General features: G+C 37.9%; 5 protein-coding genes and 2 non-coding genes across 13 annotated transcripts; 2 read left to right on the plus strand and 5 right to left on the minus strand.

The window, feature by feature from the left end:
- Positions 1 to 3,356: 3,356 nt before the first annotated feature.
- LOC125203618 (protein phosphatase 2C 57) lies at positions 3,357 to 6,223 on the minus strand. Its single transcript, XM_048102005.1, has 11 exons — positions 5,811 to 6,223; positions 5,209 to 5,340; positions 4,991 to 5,093; positions 4,769 to 4,879; positions 4,586 to 4,665; positions 4,442 to 4,495; positions 4,165 to 4,281; positions 4,028 to 4,082; positions 3,908 to 3,940; positions 3,784 to 3,830; positions 3,357 to 3,709 (listed from the first exon to the last, which is right to left on the minus strand). Exons 1-11 carry the CDS (start codon positions 6,128 to 6,130, stop codon positions 3,586 to 3,588), a joined length of 1,176 nt encoding a protein of 391 aa, XP_047957962.1. The 5' UTR covers positions 6,131 to 6,223; the 3' UTR covers positions 3,357 to 3,585.
- Positions 6,224 to 6,409: 186 nt separating this feature from the next.
- LOC125203971 (50S ribosomal protein L9) lies at positions 6,410 to 9,260 on the plus strand. Its single transcript, XM_048102503.1, has 5 exons — positions 6,410 to 6,654; positions 6,736 to 6,870; positions 7,439 to 7,546; positions 8,086 to 8,163; positions 8,913 to 9,260. Exons 1-5 carry the CDS (start codon positions 6,541 to 6,543, stop codon positions 9,072 to 9,074), a joined length of 597 nt encoding a protein of 198 aa, XP_047958460.1. The 5' UTR covers positions 6,410 to 6,540; the 3' UTR covers positions 9,075 to 9,260.
- A 4,018-nt stretch (positions 9,261 to 13,278) lies between these two features.
- On the plus strand, positions 13,279 to 14,193 carry LOC125206379 (protein RKD4). Its single transcript, XM_048105642.1, has 3 exons — positions 13,279 to 13,358; positions 13,443 to 13,923; positions 14,011 to 14,193. The coding sequence occupies exons 1-3, from the start codon at positions 13,279 to 13,281 to the stop codon at positions 14,191 to 14,193; spliced, it is 744 nt and encodes a 247-aa protein (XP_047961599.1).
- Positions 14,194 to 15,600: 1,407 nt separating this feature from the next.
- On the minus strand, positions 15,601 to 16,636 carry LOC125208131 (uncharacterized protein At4g00950-like). 4 transcript variants are annotated; one of them, XM_048107695.1, is made up of 2 exons: positions 15,961 to 16,636; positions 15,601 to 15,833 (listed from the first exon to the last, which is right to left on the minus strand). In XM_048107695.1, the coding sequence occupies exons 1-2, from the start codon at positions 16,483 to 16,485 to the stop codon at positions 15,804 to 15,806; spliced, it is 555 nt and encodes a 184-aa protein (XP_047963652.1). In that variant the 5' UTR covers positions 16,486 to 16,636; the 3' UTR covers positions 15,601 to 15,803. The 4 variants fall into 4 exon arrangements, with proteins under 4 accessions (XP_047963652.1, XP_047963654.1, XP_047963651.1 ...); XM_048107697.1 differs by having other exon boundaries at positions 15,601 to 15,843; XM_048107694.1 differs by having other exon boundaries at positions 15,601 to 15,860.
- Positions 16,637 to 16,954: 318 nt separating this feature from the next.
- Positions 16,955 to 19,556, minus strand: LOC125204146 (myosin-10-like). Of its 4 annotated transcripts, none has more exons than XM_048102714.1 (4): positions 19,306 to 19,556; positions 18,275 to 19,176; positions 17,577 to 18,193; positions 16,955 to 17,511 (listed from the first exon to the last, which is right to left on the minus strand). In XM_048102714.1, exons 2-4 carry the CDS (start codon positions 19,170 to 19,172, stop codon positions 17,182 to 17,184), a joined length of 1,845 nt encoding a protein of 614 aa, XP_047958671.1. In that variant the 5' UTR covers positions 19,173 to 19,176; positions 19,306 to 19,556; the 3' UTR covers positions 16,955 to 17,181. The 4 variants fall into 4 exon arrangements, with proteins under 4 accessions (XP_047958671.1, XP_047958672.1, XP_047958670.1 ...); XM_048102715.1 differs by having other exon boundaries at positions 19,274 to 19,556; XM_048102713.1 differs by having other exon boundaries at positions 19,239 to 19,556.
- Positions 19,557 to 22,296: 2,740 nt separating this feature from the next.
- On the minus strand, positions 22,297 to 22,449 carry LOC125208711. Its single transcript, XR_007174193.1, has one exon. It is a non-coding gene; the product is annotated as a U4 spliceosomal RNA (small nuclear RNA).
- A 930-nt stretch (positions 22,450 to 23,379) lies between these two features.
- On the minus strand, positions 23,380 to 23,451 carry TRNAQ-CUG. The gene has a single exon. It is a non-coding gene; the product is annotated as a tRNA-Gln (tRNA).

The raw sequence follows: 23,451 nt of genomic DNA on the forward strand, positions 1-23,451 counted from the left end.
GATATTTTCAACATCAGAGAAGATGGGAACCGGTGTCCTTGGATATCTAGCAGATATGCTGGGAAATAATGCTGCTTCTCTTATTCAGCAATCTCTGTCTAGCAAAGACTTTTTTAAATGAATGTTTATCTTCTTCTGATGACCATTTGATTAAAGAATCCTCTGAGTAGGCCAAGATGGCCACTAGTCGTGCCATATCTGTTTGAGGCAGTGACTACTCGGTTCACATAACTTACTTGCATGCATGTGGTCGTGTCGAGTTGGGGTTAAAAATTATACTACATTCAGTTCTGTCTTGCGAGATCATTGCAATCATTAGACAAGAGAAGACTTTTTTACTTCTAGCTTGTTGTCACTAAACATCATGGGTTGGGCTCCTTACATTTGCCTTGGGGGGATGTGGAACATTGGTGTTAAATGCGTTTCTGGTTTCGGGCGAGGTAATATATTCTGTTTGCAATCTCCAAGCACGGTTTATTGGAATGCTGTGATTTTTTGGTCACACTGATTAACAACAGAATTGATTATATTCTTGTGGAAGGGCAAGTGTATTCTTGTCTTGTGCTTATACTCATCCCTGAAAGCAATACAGAATCTATATGTTGAAAATGATGATATCCCTATGATTGTGCTCAACTTTGTAAAAAGCTGTGAATACTGTAATTTAGTGGTTCAACAGTAGTTAGTTACTTCACTGCACATTTTGGCAGTGTCACAGCCATTCCGACATTGTCATGTTGCATCTATATTGCCAGCTGTCAAAACACCCTTTCACCCTATGATCTTCTTCCATATCCTTTCAGACAACACGGATTTCATTCATACACACACATCATTCGTATAACAAGTTTTTGGATCTATATCTTGGACACAACTACAAGAGTTTGCATTAAAGAGCGACACAAATAATTGCGATAAATCCATTTAGTAATAATCGCATTTGTACGAGTAATAGACAGCTTTTTTTTTCCTGATACCCGACAACCTTTTAAAACATTGTGGAAAACAGAGGTTATACTTAATTATAGTCTCGTAATTACTGCATCAAACACTACACATTAATTCTCATCATTGCAGTGATTATATTAATCAAATAAAAATTTATTACTAAAAGACTCTGTCTGCCTTTTGGTAGTGGTGCCACTTATTGCTCTCAAAGATTGAACCTCTTAATCCTGAACATAATATATGAAGAAATAAATTCCAATCACATTGATTTAATTGGTAGGTCATTGTCCATTTCTGTCTCCCTCATTTTTGTGAGGAAAGCCGAAATATGAGGATGAGAGGCACCATTGAATTATGGTGGAGTTGTGTCACTTAACAAGTCAATTTCTACTAACACTTGAGAAATCATCCATTTTAAATGGCCTTCTGTGATTTAGCATGCACGAAATCATCATTACATATTTTCTCACATAAGCAAATTTAACTAAAAAACAATTAGGTTTTGGATACAAAAAAAAAATCCAATAAGAATATCCGCTAGAACTTGTTTCATACTACTATTATCAGTAATGAATAATATGAAACTATGATCAATTTAAAATACATGGAAACGCTAGTAGTAGTAGTAGTAGTAGTATTTGTATTTACGTATATTTACTAGTTACCATCAACACAACAATCATTTATCACTGTTACTTTAAACATTATCCACAACTCTTCATCACTACACTATTCGTATTTTACAATTCTTTATTTATAACTTTCAAATATACTACTAAATGAAAACTACTACTAAAAGTTTCATAGTAAAAAGTTTCATTGAATTGAATTTCTTTTTCAATTTTTTTACATCTAATATTTCAATTTATAAAAAAGTGAAAAAACCGGAAATGCCACGTAAGCACGGCAAGTTCAATGTTGTGCTCCGATATTGAGCATGCCCTAAATATATCCGAATGCACTCAATTTTGTTGGGTGCGGTCACACATCTACCGACGAAGCAATATGACCCGAGCTTGAATGACACGGCATCCATACTCCACTTTTAGGTCGAATGAAGACTTTTATACTATATGGAGTATTAGCCCAAGTGGTCAGCTCCATATAGGGAATTGGATTACCTCTACAATCCATAATCTCAAATATCAGAGCCTTACATCTGTCCGTAGAATCACAAGAGCTCATCATAACCGTTGATTAATTCAACATATAAGTATATCTAACATGTTATATCAACAGTTGAAGATATATGACATGATCTATTTGCCACAAAAAGCATAGAGAAAAGATAAGCAGCAAAAAGTAAATGGAAACTGAAAAGTGAAAAATGCAAGTGGTTGGTGTGATGTGAACAGAGTTTTTGCTAGAGAATGTGCATTAGTTATGTACTGTTTATTGTAAAACTGATGTAAACATGCATATTTATAAAGTTGACTTATATTTTGAGTAATGCATCATCATTGTATCAACTGTTGTGGGCTGGGGTGCACTATCACCACAACTTTTTTGCTTATAAAACCAGCTCCCCAACCCTGAAAATCCTACAAATTCAAGGGCAGCCACCAATCATATGATGAAGAGCTCTGTTTTGTGTATTGTTTTGGTGATTATGTTGTTAAATGCAGGTGATTAGTTAGTTTGAAATCTAAATTTGTTGGTACAGAAAAAAGATTTTTCTTATGTTTGTGTTTGTTTCTGCAGGAACCATTGAGTGCTCTGCAACTGCAATTGGCACCACCAACACCTTCCTCTCTCCTCACAAGGTAAGATATTTGTAGCTCTTAAATTAGAATAGTTTTGTTTAGTAAGAATATTGCTTATGGCTTATATTTATGATGAGATAATCTGGAAATTATGCAGGCAGGAGTCCATGCACATTCAAGAAAGCTCCTTGAATTCGACGTGGTGCTTGATTACGACAATGCAGGCCCTAATCCGAAGCACGAGCCAAGAGGAGGGAAGAAAGGAGGCGGTGGCGCTAGAAATCCTTAATTTTGTAGTGCTAATTAGTATATGAGGTTTCATCAATAAAACAATGTTCCTAATGGTCATTAAGGACATTCTTCAATGCTTTATCTACCTTTATCCATACCGATATAATATCAGAGTGGTATGAGTTTTGAGTTTTACTTTAATCTTGATGTTGTTCTAGGCTATAATAAGGATGTTGGTGTAATTATGTGCTGCTTAATCTGCATCAAGAGGAAATAATTATGAGAGAGAATATATAGTGCATGGATGGTGTGTAATAATGATATGCACAGTTATGTGTAATGCTAACTCCACTAATCTCTTTGATTCAGTTTTATCCTTAGCTATTTAATGAAAATTAGTCACATCCCACTTGGATGCTTTTCTTACAGCAAGAATCAGTTTTGCCTTGATGGTGACTGGATTTACCAAGTTAATGAATCTTGTAAAACAAATCCACCTCCAAATTCTTGGTGACACAAGATTGGAAGAGATGCTGATGATTGGAGAACTATATTGGACTGTTCAATTTTCTTGATTGCTGCTCAGATAAATGAGGCCTGATTTCTACACAGCACCATGGTGAGGTAAACTAGCAGTTGTAATATTTCACTTGTCATAGCATCTATGTACACATGGTCGTTGCATCTCGTGTTGATCACGAGATCAAAGTTGAGTTGAGATCCATATACCAAGCGAAACGAAAGTGATAGTAGCTACAGCTTGAACCAATTCCAACGCAATGTTGGGTTTCTGTACCCCAAGATTTAGCTTCTGCCAGTCTGTTCGCCTGTTCGCACCAACACACGAGATGAGATATACAGCCTATTCACCAAAAATATGAACAAGGTTGTGCATATGTACCTCAGATCAGCAATGATAATGGTGATGTTATCTTGTGAGCCTCCGTCCTGCAATACAAATTCGTTGTACACGGGTCAATAACGTGTTAGCTCACATATGCAATTTAACACGGTTTATCAATTACCAGAGCCACTTGTGCAAGAGCCTCAGAAGCCATCTACCAAAAAAAAGGAGATAAAAATCATTTCAACTATTTCATGAACCTCATAACTCATAAGTTACTCAGCCATGGTTCACAACTAACCTGAACATCTCCGTGTTTGTAAAGCTGATTTCTGATGAAATTTATTACATCCGAGCTACAAATAATGAGAAGAAAACTAAATAAACCCATAGTGATGAATAGAAATAGATAAAGGTCGCATGGCCTTTGTTTCTCACCTGTTCATGTAATCCCACAAGCCGTCAGATGCCAATACTACAAACTCAGCATCCGGTCCAAGAGCTGTCTCGAAAACATCAGGAGAAGCGGTAACTAAGTCCCCAGTAAATTGTATGCTGACCAAAATAACAAAAACTTACATCAAAGAAAATGAAACAACAACTATTTGGAACTGCAGCAAATTCTAGAGTATACTAGTTTCAAGGGATTTGAACAGAAAAATATTATTTCAAACTATCCATATTAATGCAAAGAACAATAGACCTCTTCTCTTACCGTGAAGCAAATTTTTCAGTCCATCGTCCTTCCTCGACTCCCTTCCTCAGCATCCTTCCATAAAAAGAATAGATAAACGAAAAGGTTAGCTAATGAAAATATTGTGAGAGCTTCAGAAATTTTGGGTAAGGCAAAAGGACTAACTCGTATTTCTTGGTCTTGAACCGTATGTCACCAAAGGCACGGGATACAGAGATGTCTCCACAAATCCTTCCATTGACAATCTGCATAAACAAGGAAAGATTGCATCTATTAGATTGTTGCTTATAGAGCTTTACTTTTTCAACATATGTTTGCTGCATAGAGAAAATGAGCAGAAACACACACCCAACCACCGGCCTCTCTGATTCTCCTGATTTCTTGCAGTGGGACTGGCTTGGTCCCGTAGGGCCTATGAGAATCGGTCAAGACTTCTGTTTTTCCCGATCGTGATAGAGCCTGCATTTGGTAAAATAAATCAGAAGAATCTAAAACACATTTTTAAGTACCTCTACTGGAATAAAACAAGAAATGTACGGAGAAAGGGATCTGGTTTCTCCATGATCGTACCAAGCATGAGTCACCAACATGAGAAACAAACAGCACATCATCGCGAAGAAAGACAACAGTCGCTGTGGCACCAGACTCGTCTTCTTCTCCCCTCTTCTCAAGCCTTTACAAAATAAAACCTTCAATACAATCACATACCATGTATAATCCATATTTTCGACTGAATATATAGATTTATAATCTATGCTCCACATACAAAGAAGCACTAGTTTCTTTACCATTTCAAGAGTTTGGCATCCGCACTTTCAAAAGCGTCTTCTAGTGCCTTCTTGATCGCTTTGAAATCCTTCCCACTTAACAGTCTCTTTTTGCCTTGTAATGCAGCATAACATTCTTTGTACAATTCTTCCCTGCACCACAAGAGCACCATTTGATGGCTCCTACTCTATACTAATAGGGGAATTTACTATATAACATACACGAGTGAGCATTTTTATATTCATCTCAAGGATTTCTGTGATCCTAATACTTTCAATCAAATATGAACCAAGTAGGTCACCTTAAATTACAGAGATAATTAAGGGCTTTAAGATATCCCTAGTTTCTAACTCATCCATCTATCTAGCCTAATCTGCAAAAGTAAATACCCTCTTAATCAATTCCAATGATACTAACGCAGTAAGAAAACTACTAACTCTCAGTTGTAAAAATGAAACAATTACTGCAAAACTCCAGTTAGGTGGAATATGATTAATACACATGTAAATCAATCATGAGATCACACTGATTCATTGCTCTCTAATACCTATAAACTACGAGACAAAGCGAAAGCAAACGACAAAATAATAATTACCAAAAAATCAGCATAAGTTGTACATACTTGAGGAATTGAACAGAAGAGAATCCGGCATGGCCATCAAAAACTGCAGCATAGGAGAATCCATCAAGCTCATCAGACTGAACAATGACGGCATCATCCTCCATCTCTTTGCGGGCTCCCTTGAGCTGAGCCGACCCCCATCTGATCCCCGGCACGCTTGCAATCGAAGAAGGCGCGTCTATTGCGATGGCGGAGCAGAGTATTCTTCCCTCTCCGCCCTTTACTAAGATGTTACTCCTCTTGGAAGTCTGGTCGGAACCATAGTTGCCGCAGATTTTATTCAGCAAAAACTTGTGTAGCTGTGGACTGCATAAGGCCATATCTCATTAATGGTGAAAGAATCAAGAGGGTGCAAGAATCATATCTCACTAATGGCGAAATTCTTGGTGTGAGACTATATTTTGCCTGGTTGAGGTTTAATGAGAGATGATAACTGAATTAACGGCTTGGATTTTCTTGTTTTGAGTCCATCAACCAGGATGCTAGTGGGCCGGGTTGATCTCTTTGGGCCTTGGCCCATTTTATTCGGGGCTTAGGCTTTGATTTAGGAGTAGTATTTAATTTCACACAGAAAAAATTAATACAGTGCTGAAAATAGTGATCGTCTTCATCAGTAACAAAACGACATTTACTAAATTACCCCTTATGAAAGCTTAAAGCCCTTACCCTCGCCGCCGAGCCTGATATCCCCGTTCATCTACAAAAACCCCTTCCTTATACGGCGGTGATTATGGCTTATCTACAATACGGAAGAAATGCGATGCGGAAGAGCACGATGCACCACCCGCTGCTGTTCGCCGCTCAAGGCGTTCGTTATCGGAAGCTGGAAGTTATCCTGACGACTGTTAGCACCTCAATTTTGCCCTATTTTCTCATTTCCCCCCTCAATACAACGCCTTAATGCTTTTTCATTTTGCTGATCTAGACGATTGATAAGCTCGGAAAAGCTGGTGAAACTGTCAAGGTTGCGCCAGGGTTTTTCCGGAATCATTTGATGCCGAAATTGCTCGCTGTACCGAATATCGACAAGTTTGCGCATCTCATTCATGAGCAGCGCAAGGTATTTCCTTCCTTAGGTTTAACTAATGTCTCGGAGTAATTGATTGTGTGATTACATTCATGATTATTTTCATTAGCAATCTGAACTCGTATGTTTGATTGTTGATCTTTACAAAGACTTGTTACTTTGGTCGTTTATGCTGAACAAAAAGAAGTTCGAATTTATAAAATTGCAGAATTACTAGTCGGTAAGAGGTGCTCCTTTAGGTGGTTTAGGAAGCGGTGCTAGTTAATGTGGAATAAAGTTATGAGATCAATATCATCTAAACAGGCTTGGGATGAGATTGCATCCAAAGGTATGGCCTTATTCTAAAAAACTGCTCATAGTAGGAGTACCTTGTTATGCTGGTCCATTGTTAAGAGAAGTTCTGCTACCAAGTGGAAGTGGACAATAGTCTCCTCGGGTGATCATTGTTGTCACTTTAAGTGTTTTGCTTTTTCGATGTGTTTTGAGCTATTGGTAGTTTGGTACTGCCTTGAAAATTTCTTGTTTATTTGATGCATCAGATTACCTGATTTAATGTTATGATGATGTTTGTAATCCTTTAGAGCTGTATTACTTCTATCAGATCTACCAGCCTAAGGAGGTTGAAACGGTTAAAGTAGTTGTAAAGAGTGATGAAACAAAGACTAAAGAGTATGTGGCTGCAGCAAACCGCCTTGCTAAAACCAGAGTGGTTAGTAGTTCAAATTTTAAGCTTTACTCTTTCTACATGTAATGCTGGAGAAGTTTTCCTGAAAATAGCTATCTCAACTCTTTTTTTTATTGAAGTACTACGGTAAATTAGTTCAATATTATCATATCAGTTCTTCTCTGTCCTATTGGTTCTTTATAAATCATTCTGAAGCTTTTTACTACGACATTTATCTCTTGATGCTGCACTACGAAATAGTGTAATTCTGTTGATTGATTGAATAATTGGTTCTCGGTTGTCTCATTATTGACTTTATTACCGAGCAATCAACTAACTCTTAACACCTATAAACCTATCATTCGAAATCGATTAGTTTTATGTCATGTAGTGTGATTTAATTCTGCTTCCGTTCTTTCTTTCAAGAATTCTCTCCTTGTGTTTTCCGTTCCCTATATCTAGTATAGGCTTAGAAGCAACTAGGAAGTGTATAGTTCAAAATGTTGTTATCTAAATTTATCATGGAACACTGCTTCAATATTTTCTATTAAATGTAAAGTCATTTATGCCTCCCATTCTGTCAGAATATACGGAAGTTCATCATAGAGGGAAAAGGAGATGAATTGCGTGAACCAGTAACCAAGGAAGAAGTCTTGGCTGAGGTATGAGTTTACTATTTTGCTATTGAGATTCAGAGATTAGCCTAAGCTATGGCTTATGAATTCAAATTATTGTTTGTAGGGCATGTCTTGGTAATTATCTCTACTGTATGATACTATGATGTAATGTAAAAGTGCATAAACTCAATTTAGTAAAAGGGTTTTGGAGCCATTATAAGGGGATATAACAAGTGTCCAGGAACTGGTCTGTTGTGCATTCAATCAAGAAATGACAATGTGAAATGCTGCCAAAAAAACGTCTTTCAAATTTGAGCTGCCATTTGCTCTGTTGACTTAATATGACAACTGTGTTTTATTACCCAATAATGAAATGTATACTTGAGTCCTTGACTTAGGAAATGTAAATAGAATCATCTTAAACATGTAAGCTAAAAAGTTGATTGAAATCTTCCTGGTGGTGGACACAATGAAAATTTTCACCACGTAGGTATTAAAATGCGCATGTTTGCCATCTTGTTGAATGCAGTTTCTTATTGTTTCTGATTTATGAGCTGTCTATTTATTTATCTGAGTGCTTGTAAAGAACTTGGCTTACTTCTCACTTCACCCTATTTGTATGTGGCATGAAAAAGCTGTTTATAATCTTTCAATTAAATCAATGAAATGACCCAACTTTTGTTGATTAAGGTGCTTTCTTGTTATAAATTAGATTGTTGGTTTTGATTATGCTTTGATCAATAATTGAATAATGACTGATCTAACTAATTTATTTATTTTCTGGAAACAATCAGATAGCGAGGCAGCTTCAGGTGCATATTGAACCTGAAAATCTGCACCTGCCGACTCCATTGTCGACTGTAGGGGAGCATAAGGTGCCACTCCGGTTGCCGAAATCCATTCCTAAACCAGCAGGAGAAGATTGGATTCTCAATATCAAAATCAGGAAAAGATAAAAAGGAGGACCAGATGTTATCTGCAGTTGAATGCTTCAAGTTGTCAGATGTAGCAGATTAGTCATTTGATGCCATTTTTTTTTTGTCTTGCATTTTTGGGCACAGACAAGTTTATGTCTCGTTGATGTGAACCTTAAACACTTTTGCAAGATCTTTTTCCAGAAAAACGATTTTCCCATTTGCTTATATTATCCCATTTACTCCCTCGTGGGACAGAGGGAGTACATAATAAAAACTTAAAACTTACACATCAAACTGTTGAGAACAAGGTTATGTTTCTCCAATTTTTCTGCAATCATTTTAGACGCGTCTTGAATGTTGTTTTCGTAAAACAATGAATACAATGTGGCGTTGTTCCTTCTGTATATTGTCATACTCATTTGACTCAAAAGTTTACAATAGGCATGGTCATGGTGTTAATATCTTCGAATATTTTGGAACAGATTACAAACGTAAATCAAATCTACTCTTTTATTTGTTATACTCTCCACCCTAAAAAAATAGACTAGTTTCGTTGGATCCTCCCCCAAGATTAGACCAAGTCTAAATATAATACTACTTAGTTTTAATCCAATTATACACCACTAATAATGTAAATTCCACAATCCATTGCTTTTTTTTCTCCATCTCTTGCTTACTAATTGCACATTAACTTTGTCTATTTTTTGAAGATGGTAATTGGCGAGAGTATTATTCTTAAACTATTAATATGTGCCCTTTATGATCAAATAATTTTTCCTATTTCCATGAAGTGTAGTACTACGATAAATACTCCAGACTGCCACTATGTTTCATGGGTATGATGCAAGGACGATACGATATATCACCTCCGTCTAAAAAAATAGACAAAGTTATAATTTAAATGATACAAGTTTTAATGTGCGATTGATAAAGTAAGAGAGAAAGAGAAAAGGTGGTGGAAGTATTCCATATTTAGAATTGGTCCAATTTTAATGGACGGCCAAAAATGATAAAATTAGTCTATTTTTTGTAGACGGAGGTAGTAATAATACGCACACAATTTATTTTTCAAAATTTAGTGTGTGGTTAGTCAAAAGTACCATCTCTTAAAAATAAAAATATAACCTATAAGTTAAATATGATGTGCAAATAATAGTTAGTAAGATGAAAACTTCAATTAAAATATTTTTAAATAACATAAATAATATCTGAAAATTATAAAAGGATAAAAAATCAAAGTTGTTAGTAATCAACTTCAAATGCAGCCTAAAAAATAAATCCACCCTATATGCAGCCGTACACAAACTCGTATTCTTGATATATCTAATACTAGTACAATAGTATGATATTTCAAACAGAGTTAGTCGCTCACATTTATACAAAAGTTAGCCTTGATTGCTGCATGTTGTTCATATGTATGCAAACTCAGTGGGGTATTTTTTTAGGTTGTAAAATTTTACTATAGTACATTTTAAGTTCAAATACAAAATTAGAACCCGCAATTGTTTGGATATTAGAGCATCTCCAATGCAAATAGGCCAGTTATAGGTCAGCCACTCTCTCTTCATGTCACGTTAGCAGCACTAAAAATCCACCTGCCACATCAGATTTAGGCCAGCCATAGGTCAGCCGCAATAAAAATAATTCAAAATATACTATATTTACGGAATTAAAATTACGATTAAATTACGGATTAAATTTACGACACAGATACGGGAAAATTAATTCATTTCATTCAAAAAAAGTACAAAGATTTAAAAAAAATACATGATTTTTTTTTAAAAAAAAGGGCTTCCACACACGAGCCCCGCCACTCTCTACTCCTCGTCGCCGCCGTCGCCGCCACCGCTGCCGCCACCCGGGGTATCTGACCCCACGTCGGAACCCCCCATCTGTGCCCTCGCGGTATCCAAATCAACCCGCATGCTCTCGAGCATCGAGTGAAGAAACATCTTCTCCGTGGGGTCAGTGGCGTTCTTCCAATCTTGGAAGACCTTGTACATCTGCTCCCGCGTTTTGTTACGCGAATAGAGAGTGTACTCGAGTGGGGCGGGTGGGAGGGCGGCGGACTGGACCTCATGGGGCGATAGGGGGATCCTCCCCTCGCAGCCCGTTGCGCCCGCTTCTGTCCAACCGGGCGAGGGCGACCATCAAATGAAGGAGGGGATGAAAACTCCTCAGCATCCGGGGGGAGGTCGTGGGATCCGCCGCTGCTTTGCCGCATTGTAGTCGCCGGTATAGTTCAGCCTCTACTTCTTCGGCCACCCAGCGTCGCACCCCGCACGGAACTTCTCGGACTCCTTCAGCAACTCAAAGCATTCCCAGAAGTGGAAATCCTTGTACTTCCCCGCCAAGGGGAACCGACTCTCGGCTATCCTCCCGGGCGTCCTCCTCATTACGCCCACTAGTGAGGCGACGGAGGGCGTTGGAGTACAACGCCAAAAAACGGCCGACCACGGTCTGATGCGCTCCCACCCCTTCCGGACCTCTTCCCCGCTGAAGTCCTTCCCGTGCGGGCGGTGCCTCCTGTAGGCAGCTCTAATCTTCGCCCACATGTTGACGACCCGCTGGTTGTTCGCAACCGGCGGATCGTCGCACACCTCCAACCACCCCCTGGCCACCCCGGCGTACTCATTCTCCGTCCACTTCCTTCGGCCGGGGGTGTCGTCACCAACGGGCTGCGACGACTCGCCGACCGCCTTGGCCTTCCCCCTTGTCTTCTTTTTCTTCGCCGCGGCCCGCCCCGCTGGAACGGGAGTGTCCGGATCGCCGAGATCGATCCTCATGTCATGCAATGACAAAAGGTCATCGCCAGTGAACTGCGTCTCCACAGGGTCGACGTGTGAGACGAATCCGTCAAAAAATCCAGAGAGGGACGATAGACCGTGTCCCCCCCTCCCCCCGATGACCCCTGCATCCCGGGATGCATACCCATCATCTGCTGCTGCATCTGGTGCATACCTCCCCACCCCCGCCCGCCGCCGCCCGCATACCCCACGGCATGTTCCCACCCCCTGGCGCTCCGGCCATCATCCCCATCGGCTAATTCCAAGGGACGTTAAACCCTCGGCTCATCTGCCCGCCCATCTGGCCCCATCCAGATCCCACGGGTACCGGGGAGTCTGAGATCCACTCGTCGCTGGACTGGACTCGTTGTTATGATCCATCGCTCGATGATGCTCTTGTATAGAAAGTTAGAGAGAGAGAAAACTCGTTAAAACAAGTGGTGCAAATGAAAATGAAACTAAAATCGCGTTTATATAGGTTTAAAAAAAAAAATCAAAAATCGTCGCTGGCCGATCGGGCCGCCATAATGGCGGCCAGCGCTTCGGCTAGCGACACGCGTTCGGCTAGCCCACGCCGAAAATTTGGCCGATTTGCCGCTGGCCGCCTCCAATGGTTCGACTAGCCGACCGGCTAGCGACGCGGATCGGCTAGCCGGCATTGGAGATACTCTTATATGGTTTTCTTGGAGGTAGCAATAGTTTGAAAAAATTAATTACAAAGTCTATGTTAAATTATACTCCAACACAATAAATCATCATACTACCTCCAGTCTATCCTAATTCAAATGTATATGAAACCTAGATTCTCCGTGTTGACCTTGTTTTCTGTTCCTTTTGACCATGTTTCTTAACGTGAAATTAGCACTATATACTAAAGAAAATGAAATCTCTCGTTTAATTACCGATTACGTTTGGTTTTTAGAAAAATAAAAATAAAAATAAATTTTAAAAACAGCATAAAGTATTTGTAGACTGTATTAATAATAATAATTATCATTATTATAATACTAATAGTATTAGCAATACAGTATACAAAAAATCAAACTACGAGTTAATTTAAATTCACACACATATATATAAGTCAGTCGGTGTAAAATGGCATGAATTTTAGTATGCGCACGCGCAGTATGATTTTTTGTGTGGAAGTAAATAACATGATTATCGTAATAAAAACATCATTAATTAGGGCTCATACACGATTCAGCCCCCATCATCTGTGATTGGTAATTTCTCTCTAATTAATGCACCACTTATATACTATTAAGTGTACTCCATAACAAATCCTACTTATTACTTTTTCGTAACTCCCATAAACGTGTGCACGAACTTCACCCCATTTCTTCTCCTCATTAATTAATCCTTAATTTCCCCTTATATAATCCCACTTTCGTTAGATTATCTTATTGTGAAGAAGAAAAAAAACATTTCACCCCACTTTCAGCCTTGCATGCAATAAAATGGCTTCCACAGGATATAAGTTTGAGAATCACAACGAACTTGGATTCTTTTTCCATGAAGAACCAATTACACCCCTAGTGTATGTAATCTTTCAACTCCTTGTTAATTTCGTTTTTATATATTTCTCTCTTTCTTGGTGGACTAATTTATCTACTTTTTTTAGGTCATGGGAGCAACAATTTGCAAGTGTTGAGGGGCTACATAATTTTCTTGAATATGAACCATTTCCATTAGCTCATCAATCTTCAAATGTTGAGCACACCGATTTCGATGATTTTTCCGGTGATTTGTGGGTTTTTGACGATCATCCATTACCGCTTCCCAACATCATTATGCCTAACCCTAACCCTAATCCAGTAATTACCGAGCAAGACTATCACACTGTTGATTCGAACATGCAAATTATGGTTTCCGAAAATCTATTGCAACAGTCCAACGACGTCGTGAGGAGAAGCGGGAGGCACAAATCCTCGGCCCTGCAGTTGGAAGAGATTCAAAAATACTTTGATTATCCGATAACTAGGGCTGCGAAAGAGCTCAACGTGGGCCTCACTGTGCTCAAGAAACGCTGCAGAGAGCTTCATATCACGCGGTGGCCGCATAGGAAGATCAAGAGCTTGAAATCTCTCATTCATAATGTCAAGGTATGTATATATACTATGTATTCGAAATCAATTACTTTTAAAACATGTTTGTTTTAATTGGTAATAGAAGTTGATGTATGTTTGTAGGAACTAGGTTTGACGAATGAGATTGAAATGCTGGAGGAGCATAAGAAAATGGTGGAAATGATACCGGAAATGGAGCTAACTGAGAGAACTAAGAAGTTGAGACAAGCTTGCTTCAAAGCCAATTACAAGAAGAGAAAGTCCTTCAAAAATTTGTTGGAGGGACCAAAATTACACCATTTCTAGTCCTAGTATACCTTATTTTCATGATTTTGAGTTTTAATTTAGACATGTGGAGCAAAATCAAACTTTTTATTTAGTTACATATGTGCAGTTGGTATAGTGTGTAACTAAACAAACGGTTTCCATTTCCTTGTCTGAATATCTGTATTGGGCCAAGTTCCAGTCCATTGGATTTCTGAGACAAAGATAATGGGCCTTTTTTGCGTTTGGGTTTCAATAAGTACTTCTATTCATTTAATTTAGAGTGAATAAATAATACATATGCGTTACCTATTAAGAAACATACACAAATTAATCAATTAATATGCTAGAAATGTTTTACTAAATTTGATAATGACAGAAAACTATATTTTAGGCTGTAAACCAATTAATTCTCTGTGATATAATAGAAGAGTATTAATGTATGCGTGAGATTTTATTTTACGGTACACATGGTGGTTGAAAAAATGAATGAGAAATGGAGTACAATCACATCAGTCATAACTACATAAGTATAGTATTTTTTTGACCCCTTGGTAAATTTTGTCATATTTCGAAGTAAATGTAAGTAGCAATGTTAAGTTAGTTTTAGGGTAGCTAGGCGTAGGTCAACATGTGAATTAGGAAAGCGTTACATCTACCCTATAACAAAGTAGTTGCTTCATGTGCTCATATTTACTACTCTTTGATGACGAAACTATAACTCTTCAGATCAACTGCTGCTTGCACACTCTTCGTAATCACTTTGTAAGTATACACTTGGTCACTTGGGGTCTCATTCCTAACATTTTACATTAAATACTTGTAATTAACCTCATATAAAAAAATTACTCCAATAACTGATAATATCACTACAAGAAAAGAATGTCTAAAGACATTTTTCAGTCAATTAAAAACGTTAATTTATATTTTTAAATGCATCAAATACTTTTTAAAATGCGTTTTCAATTTTATTGTCTTAGCTATACTTAAAAAGGACATTTTTCTTTGCGCCCCTTAATTTTTAGGAGTATTATTTTTCAAAATTTTCCAAGCTAGTAATTGTGTCAAGTTTTGTGTCCTTTTATGTTCCTATTTGATTCGATTGCAAGTAGGAGTATATTTAATTTTTAATCAAACAAGATTTGTGCGACCACTTGCGCCATCAAACTCTAAAAAGTATCCTAGACTTTTAACTATTTTTCGAGGGGATTGTTAATTACACTTGATTTCTTTCAAAAGAAACATTATATTTTTTTTCAGGAAAGGCGATGAAAAAGGTTCTTGAATACTACTACTACTATAATAAGATATGTAAAGTGTCTCTTATAAATTACATTCCAACTATATATCAAGAAAAAAAAAAAGAGCAGATGCAATTTTGTTGATCCCTTTCCTCTTATTAAATCATTCCTTTCGTCAATTTAAAGGTAAAAGCTGTACATGATCTACTAATAAAAAGATGCAGCAGCTTCTCATTACTAAAATATGATTTCATGTTTCCCTCTTAAAACATACTACTAGTATTAGCAGATGATAAAAAAAGACATTAATTACATGGAATTAAAAAAGTTATATGTATAAAACCGTGGGAGAATGGAAAAGTCAACATCTTCTTGCTTGAATCTTCTTCATCATCAATGTCATCTCCTTTCTCACTGGCTGCTACGCCTCCACGGCACCACCTGCTTAAAACTGGCATAAATATCACCCTGCAAATTTAGAGTCACAAAACACTAGTAGCTTATCATCAACACAAGTTTAATTTTGTAATTAAAAATGATACTATAATTTAGAAATATAAAAACTGACCCACAAATACTTGGAATTGGAGTTAAATGTAGACAACCTAAAGAAACTCTTCCTCCTCCTAACTCTTGTGATCTTCACACTACCATCATCATCCTCACTCCTAAAGATATCCCCAAGCGACTGCGAAAAGTCCATACTACCCTCCCCACACCGTCTCTCCTCCCTAAAGCTCCCCCAATTCCTCTTCCCATCCTCCCGGCCCAAAACCGGCCCTTTCCTGAACGAAAACGTGCACAGCGACCGGCCCACGTAGGGCCCATCCAGCACGGTTGTGGGCGAGGGCGTCATGGTCACTTTACCCTCCTCCTGCAGCAGCCTCGGCGGCAGCTCCAGACACCTCTTCGACGACGGCGGCGTTGCATCTCGGCCCCGAGGCCTTCCCGGCGCCTCCTCCCAGTGGAACGGGATGGAAACGAGGGGGCGGAGCGGCGGCGTCTGCATGTGCTGCGGCGAGGGCTTGCAGTGCGGGAGTTTGGATAGAGTTAGTTTAGGCAGGTCGAGATAATCCTCTGCTTTGTCGCCCATGGTAGCAGCCTAGTCCGTCTCTTTCAGCAGGGGGAGTGATGAGTGATATATATGTATAGGGACATAAATGTGTTTGAATGAGAGGCTCCTCGCTTCAACTGCTCACGAGAGTAAACAAGTGGTTTGTAACGGTAAGTTGGAATTTTAAATGTATGAGGTTGGTCAATCTTGAATAAATGAGTTTCAAGGTGGTTAATAATGGTTTTTGGAATGAAGACAAGACTAAAAGATGCAGCACTTCTTCTATTGTGATTTATTTCATTAATAAATGGGTTGTTGGTGAACTTGCTTTCTTTTAGGTAACAAAATTACAGTTACCTAAGTAGGATAAAATTTATTTATGCTTGTAAGGCCTACTATTAGAAAATATTGCAATAATGCATCATGAGTCACTGACTTTTACTTTAAGAGGTTGTTTCAATTGTGCTACATTTGTATAGTTCATAAGTAATACTCCTAGTAATAATAGTTGAAACGTGAAAAGCTGACTTTTACTGCTATAAAGATTTTGTTAAACTGCAATGAGAACAAGCATTTGCCATTCTTGAATTTCTGATTTTGCAACTAGTTAAGGATACATATACGAAATGCAGTAGTAAGTTAGCAACTCCATCAATCTGTGCACATTTTTGTGAACAGAAGCCCTACATTAGTTGAGAAAACTATGAAAGCCTCAGATCATTTCTAGCAATATTTTTACAGTTTCTGCCATGTGGTGAAACCGTCTCGTGCCAGAGTTCCTTCGAGATCACCTATGATTCGAGATATCCGGACCTCAATCCCCCTCTGAGTTTCACGGAAGAGCGTCTTCAAACTGGCGCCAAATGTCTCGATGTCGAAGCTCCCGTGCTTCTCAATGTCCTCTGCCTCAGCAACAAGATTGGATGCAATCATGGATTGTAGCTCCATTAGTTTCTGCCCTGCTGCAACTATGTACCTCTGCAGTTGGAATGTTTCTTCAAGAAAGTGCTCCATCCTTTTGGTTTCATCCTCTCCACACTTGGAATTATTCACCTTCTTCTCTTGCTGCATTTTTTAATCCAATCAAATTATACAAATTACATTAGTGTTGAGATTAAGTTGAAGCATACCATCCTCTTGCAGAGTTGATCAATTTTCCCTTGCAGCGAGTGGTATCGTTCGACTTGCTTGTTGAGGAGCGACATGAGTGCGCAGAATCCCTTCACTCGCGCGTTGCTTTCACCACTTTCTGAAGCCATTTCCTTCCCAGCCAGCCTCTCCAGCACCAAGAGCTGCTGCCTAAGTCTCTTTACTTTGTATGAGACTCCAAGAGCATGAACATCCATCTTCCATGCACAATTAGTTTTGGTTGAAGTTTGGCCTTGTTCGAGTGTCAAAACGATATCCTGCAGCTCGTTCTCTGAGGCTGCTGCTTCGTCTGCCTTGACCATCGGTTTTCGCTTAACCACCTTTACTTTCGACCAAACTGTATCATCCCCTGGAGTATTGCAGCTCAGCCTACGAGGATCTGGAGGCGCAGAACGCATAATCAGCTGCTCTTCCAACTTGGCAATATCCTGCCTGAGATGTGCAATGTCGCGATCAAGCACTTGAATGTGCGACTGCAGTCGCCTTGATTCAAGCTCCGAGCTCCTCAGCCGCCAGTTGTAGGCCTCCAACTTCTCATCCTTCTGCCTCAGTTGCTCCAAAACAGCATACATCTCAACACTATGCTTCTGCTCAGCTCCTAATGTTGAAACAAACATCTTAATGTTAAAACACAACAAAATTGAGACACACAAATCCAAAGAAAAGTGAGTCATCTCACTTGATTCTTGAATTGCTCGAGTCAAGTAGGGATTGAAATGCTTCAAAAACATATTCCTCAATGAAATTGTATCATGTTTAGACTCTGCAACAGCTTTCCATCTTGCTGCTTCAGCCTCAGCCTGCTTCCTCCTAACCTTAGACGACCTCACTTCCTTCAACAGCATCTGCTTCTCCGCTGCATCCAAATTAGACCTCCTCTCCAAATCCTTGTGCAATCTCACAATCTCCACCGACAGCCTCTGATTCACCAACACCAGCTGCTCCTTCTCCTCCACCACCGCCTCGGCCTGCCTAATACTCCGCCCCATCTCGACGATCGCAGCCTTGTGCTTCGAAATCTCAGAAGAATGGCTCTCCAAACTCTCCCTCAACTCCTCAGCAAGATCCTGAGCAGCCTTGAGCTTCTCCTCGCTCTCCAACCTCCTCCTCTCCGCGTCTTCGATCATCTTATCCTTCAACTGCAGAATTACATCAATTTCATTCATCTTGTCGCCTAATTCGGTAACAGACATATCTCTCTTCGCCTCCACAACTTTCAAGTCATTCATGAGATTGAAAATCTGGTGGCTGAGCTTCCTCCTCTCATCAAACCAGCTCTGCTCTCTGGCGGAGAAAATGCTCACCACTTTCTCATTGGCCTTCGCGTCTTCGCTTCTTCGCTTCTTCAACTCGGCTATCTCCATCTGCGCAATCTCCAGTTTCGAAAGAAGCTTCGCGTTTTCGACGGTGACGACGTTTCTTTGAACTGTCCAAACGAGCAATCCGACGAGGGCGCTGCCTTTGAGCATTCGATCTCTTATTTCCGACCATCTCTCGTCGCAGATTTCGGGATCCGACAGTAGGCGTAGAGCGAAAAGCGCGCACGAAACGCCGATGAACATTCCCTTTTCTTCCATCACTCTGATCAAAATCATTCAATTGAATAAAAATTGTTAATTCAATATGTTGATAATAGAACTTACGAGAATGAGTGCAGACAGTCATGGAGCGGTGAAACCTGAGCTAGAACACAAAGGATTTTTCAACAACCTTAAATTTGGTGTTTGATTAAGAGATAGTACTACAACAGAAAGCTGGTGGCATCTGCTGGTTGTTACAAATGTTGCAGTTATGTTTTTATTAAAATTGTCAGACAACAACTAAAGCGTGTGACCTTTTTACACGTGTGAAACGCCAGATCACTGGAGTAGATAATCAGTGATGAAAATAACCTTTCTTTTTGTCTACTTTTTTTTCTCTTGTGGAAATGGGCTTGATTCCTGGGAATTTGTATGCTACTTTGAAATATGATGTATGATTACCCCAAACAAATAATGTGACATCTCATTCTCAATCATAGTATCAATTTTTTCATAGTAATAAAATATTGGAGTGCCAAAAAATACTTTCCACTTTCCAGATAGATCTGATTGGCTGTCCATCTCTTTTCTGCAACATGGACCCAACTTGCATGCAAAATCAAAATTTGTACAAATTCAGTTAGAAGGTGAGTATGAAAGTTTGTTTTCAGGTCAAATATGTGCTAGGCTGGATAAGGACGATTTTGCCTCTTAAATGGCATTTCTATGAAAGTAGGTGCCTGTGTTTATTTCTAATTAATGAAAAATATCGGTTTAGGAAGTCAACACCCAAATAATATTTGATAAAAAATTGTGTGATGTGTGTGAATATACTACTCCTAGTTAGTAGTTGCAGGGTCGATTGTGGTTTTCCGTCTAGAAATTGGATCCACATGAAAAGATTTGGTTTGATAGTGCGAGTGTGAGTGTTACCTACTCTACCTCAATAATGCACCAACGAATATATTCATTTATGAAATGTGACCAAAGAAATCAAAGAATTTTTCTTGACATGGACCAAAATACTATAATCAGTCTACCAATACAGATACCTATACACACAATCCAAAAGATCAGCAACAAGAACGATCATATTTTTTATTTATTTTGTGTTGGGAGATGTGGGAAGAAGGCTACACTAAATCCCAAGTAGAATGATCATAATTTTTAATTATTGATCCTATTTTCACTTCCCTATTTATACATGCAAGTAGGGAAAAATGTCAAAGTAAAAATAGTAGTAGTAGTGTTTGAATTAATTAGACAACAGCTGTATCTGATTAAAACATGCATAGAAAATAGAAACCTTGAAGCACCACATAATTAAAATTTGGGGCCAATCCAATTTAAAGAGGGTCTGCATCTATCAGAATCTCACTTCTCGTATTGATATTCATTTTCTACATACCAGCTTTGCATGGGCCCCACTCGATCAGATATTACAACTCCTTAATTATTGCACAACTTTTAACTACATTACACAACTGATAGATATCACAGACCTGTAAACAGGCATTTTTGTCCAACTAAAGCTCGACAAATCTAGAAAAACTACTGGCCCACTCAAAATATTTTAAAATTTTACTAATACTCAATTTTATATTTTTTTAATTAATTCTAAGATCTAAAATGTTAAGATCCCTCCCACCACTAACCACCCTATAAGAAAAATAAAGGTTGCTGCTTGAATTTCAAGAACTGGTCTGGTCCCCAAATGCTTCCCTTAAATAATAAAAAAAATTAGAAATAAACAAAAAAAATAAAGGTTGGTCCATCTCTTCCATAGTGACTCCATGCAGTGAGACCATCTCTAACCATACACCAAATCCCATTTTTGGTGTAAAAATATGCTCCAACCATACTCCATATACCCATACTCATTTTTGGGTTTTTTAATCAAACAACACCAAATTTGAAGTAAACACCAAAATTGAGTATCTACTGCAAAAAAAGTTTTAAATACTGCATAATAGTCCTTAATATTATTTTGATAGTTGAATTAGCCGGCGACAAATTTATATACTGTCAATTTATGTACTAGTACAGTAGTACTTGATAGTTGATTCAAACTATTAGGAGCATAATTTACGCACAATTTGTTCATAGAATTTACATATATTTTTTCAATAAAAATAATTAAATAAAAATTAGCAAGCTGGCCATATTAGAATAAATTATGTTTTTTTACAAATAATAACTAATAATTTTACTAAATAAGAATGAATATTGCTAAAAAAATCTTATTATTTCAAGAGTATATGACCCGATATGACGCAATAAGAAATAAAAGTTCTCATCTGGAACTTCGAAATGCGCTAGTTGATCATTTGTAGGAACAATACACAAATTTCGAGTCTTGAATCGTGATATGTTTAATGTAATTGCAATATATTTAAATGAGTTTCAATTTATATGTGAATTTTATTATTGCAAGTTTAGTGTATTTAATTTAAAAGTAGTGTAATGTTTTTTAATATAAAGTATATTTAATACAAATATATTAATAAATTTTTTTTGTATAATTATTTAAGTTACATAAATTATTGATAAAATATTGTGGGACTAATATTTAATTTAAGTAAATATGTAGGTATAATTGAAAAGATATAAAAAGAATATAAATATGGAATATTCTTTTAGGTTTGAGTTTGGAGTAAATGATTGGAGTAAACAAATTTTTAGTGTAACCCAAATTTAAAATTGAGTTTGGGTTTAATGTAAATGATTGGAGATGGCACGATGATTTACAGTTTTAACTATCATTGTCTAAGCTTAATTCTATATATCCGTGTAACAAGGGCCTTTTACCTCATCGACAAATTGCAATAATTTTTTCATGTGTATTTTCACTAAATGTGGATTTCTCATGCATAACTTTCATAATACTTAAATGAATTATTGGGGTATGGACCCTTATCTCGTTCCCCTAAATAAAAAGAAAATAATGAAATAAAGATATTTTTAGTTTCGGCAGAAAACGGCACATGTCAAACATTTCCATATGACCATTTACGAAATTATTGGTGTTTAGTACATTTTGGAAATAAAAGCTAACACAACTTCAATCAGCCAGGCCGACGACTCGAAAAGTATAATTTAGTCGCTATTTATTTTTGGAAACTGACATTGACAGACATACAGGGGCCCGAAATGAGCCGAAAAAAGTTATACTGAATTGTAGGGCTTTACCCAATAAGAGAAGCCCTTCCAAAAATTCTCGACGGCCCAAGTCAAGCCTGGGCCGAAGAGGGGGTTTGGAAATAGTTTTCAACCAGCAATAGACGCGCCTCGGTTAGAACCTCACTAGCTGCGTCATTGCCCCAAGCGCAAAGATAATTACATTTAATCCTCAGCCTTATTTTTATATTACAGCTGACACCTAAAACTTCTCTATCACCACCGATGTGGGATGGAATGCTCTTCTCATCTTGTCTTTTCTCTTATTTCTCTTCTTTATATTTGGCAATACGTATGATTTTGCTACTAAATCGTAATACCATTTGATAACTGATCTACAAACTTTTTGATATAATACTGCTCCGTACTAATTTGTCTGTATCATATGTGATGGTAAATAAACTGCTATTTTGCATATCAGAATTGATCAATTTACCATAATTTTTAGTGCACGGGATAGCAGAGTAAATTTTATAATACAAAATGATGAGAAGGTCCTTGGATTTGCAGCTTCTGTTGGAAAGCCACTGGTTGATTGATTTCTTGTGTTGGTTCAGTTTTCTGTTTGTGTGTCTTTTTGGGCTTTATACACACGAGATTAACAGTCTGTATTTGTGATGTATTTCTGGTGAGACCATAGCTCTCTCTTATAAAGTAATAAAACCAAGATTAGCTAATGGAGAAACTCCTGCAGTTTGCTGTGAATATGATCAGCATTGAAAGCCATAACTTGTGTTGGGTCAAACAATGGGGATATGATGGCCTTAGAGCTAACAACACTCTTGCTTTTCCATTTCTCAATCTCCCTATATATGTTGGATGTACGTTGAACTTGTTGGGATTAACTTTGAAGACTATTTTTACTTATGTAGTTATGTTTGTGTGGTCAGTATTCGATGGGATATGGTATGGATCAACCCAAGCCTAAATTAACTTGTGAAATTCGCTGTTTTATAGCAGGACTTTCATCTAACAAACCAACACCAACTGAAATGAAAATAATTTAAGGAATTACAACTGGAAACAAGAGCAAGAAAAAAAGCAAAATTCAGGAAAAAAAACGAATGAAAGGAGATCTACCAAAACTAGGTTCCACCGAGACTTGAACTCGGGTTACTGGATTCAGAGTCCAATGTCCTGACCACTAGACCATGGAACC

This window comes from Salvia hispanica, chromosome 2 (assembly GCF_023119035.1).
Source record: "Salvia hispanica cultivar TCC Black 2014 chromosome 2, UniMelb_Shisp_WGS_1.0, whole genome shotgun sequence".
NCBI lineage: Eukaryota > Viridiplantae > Streptophyta > Magnoliopsida > Lamiales > Lamiaceae > Salvia > Salvia hispanica.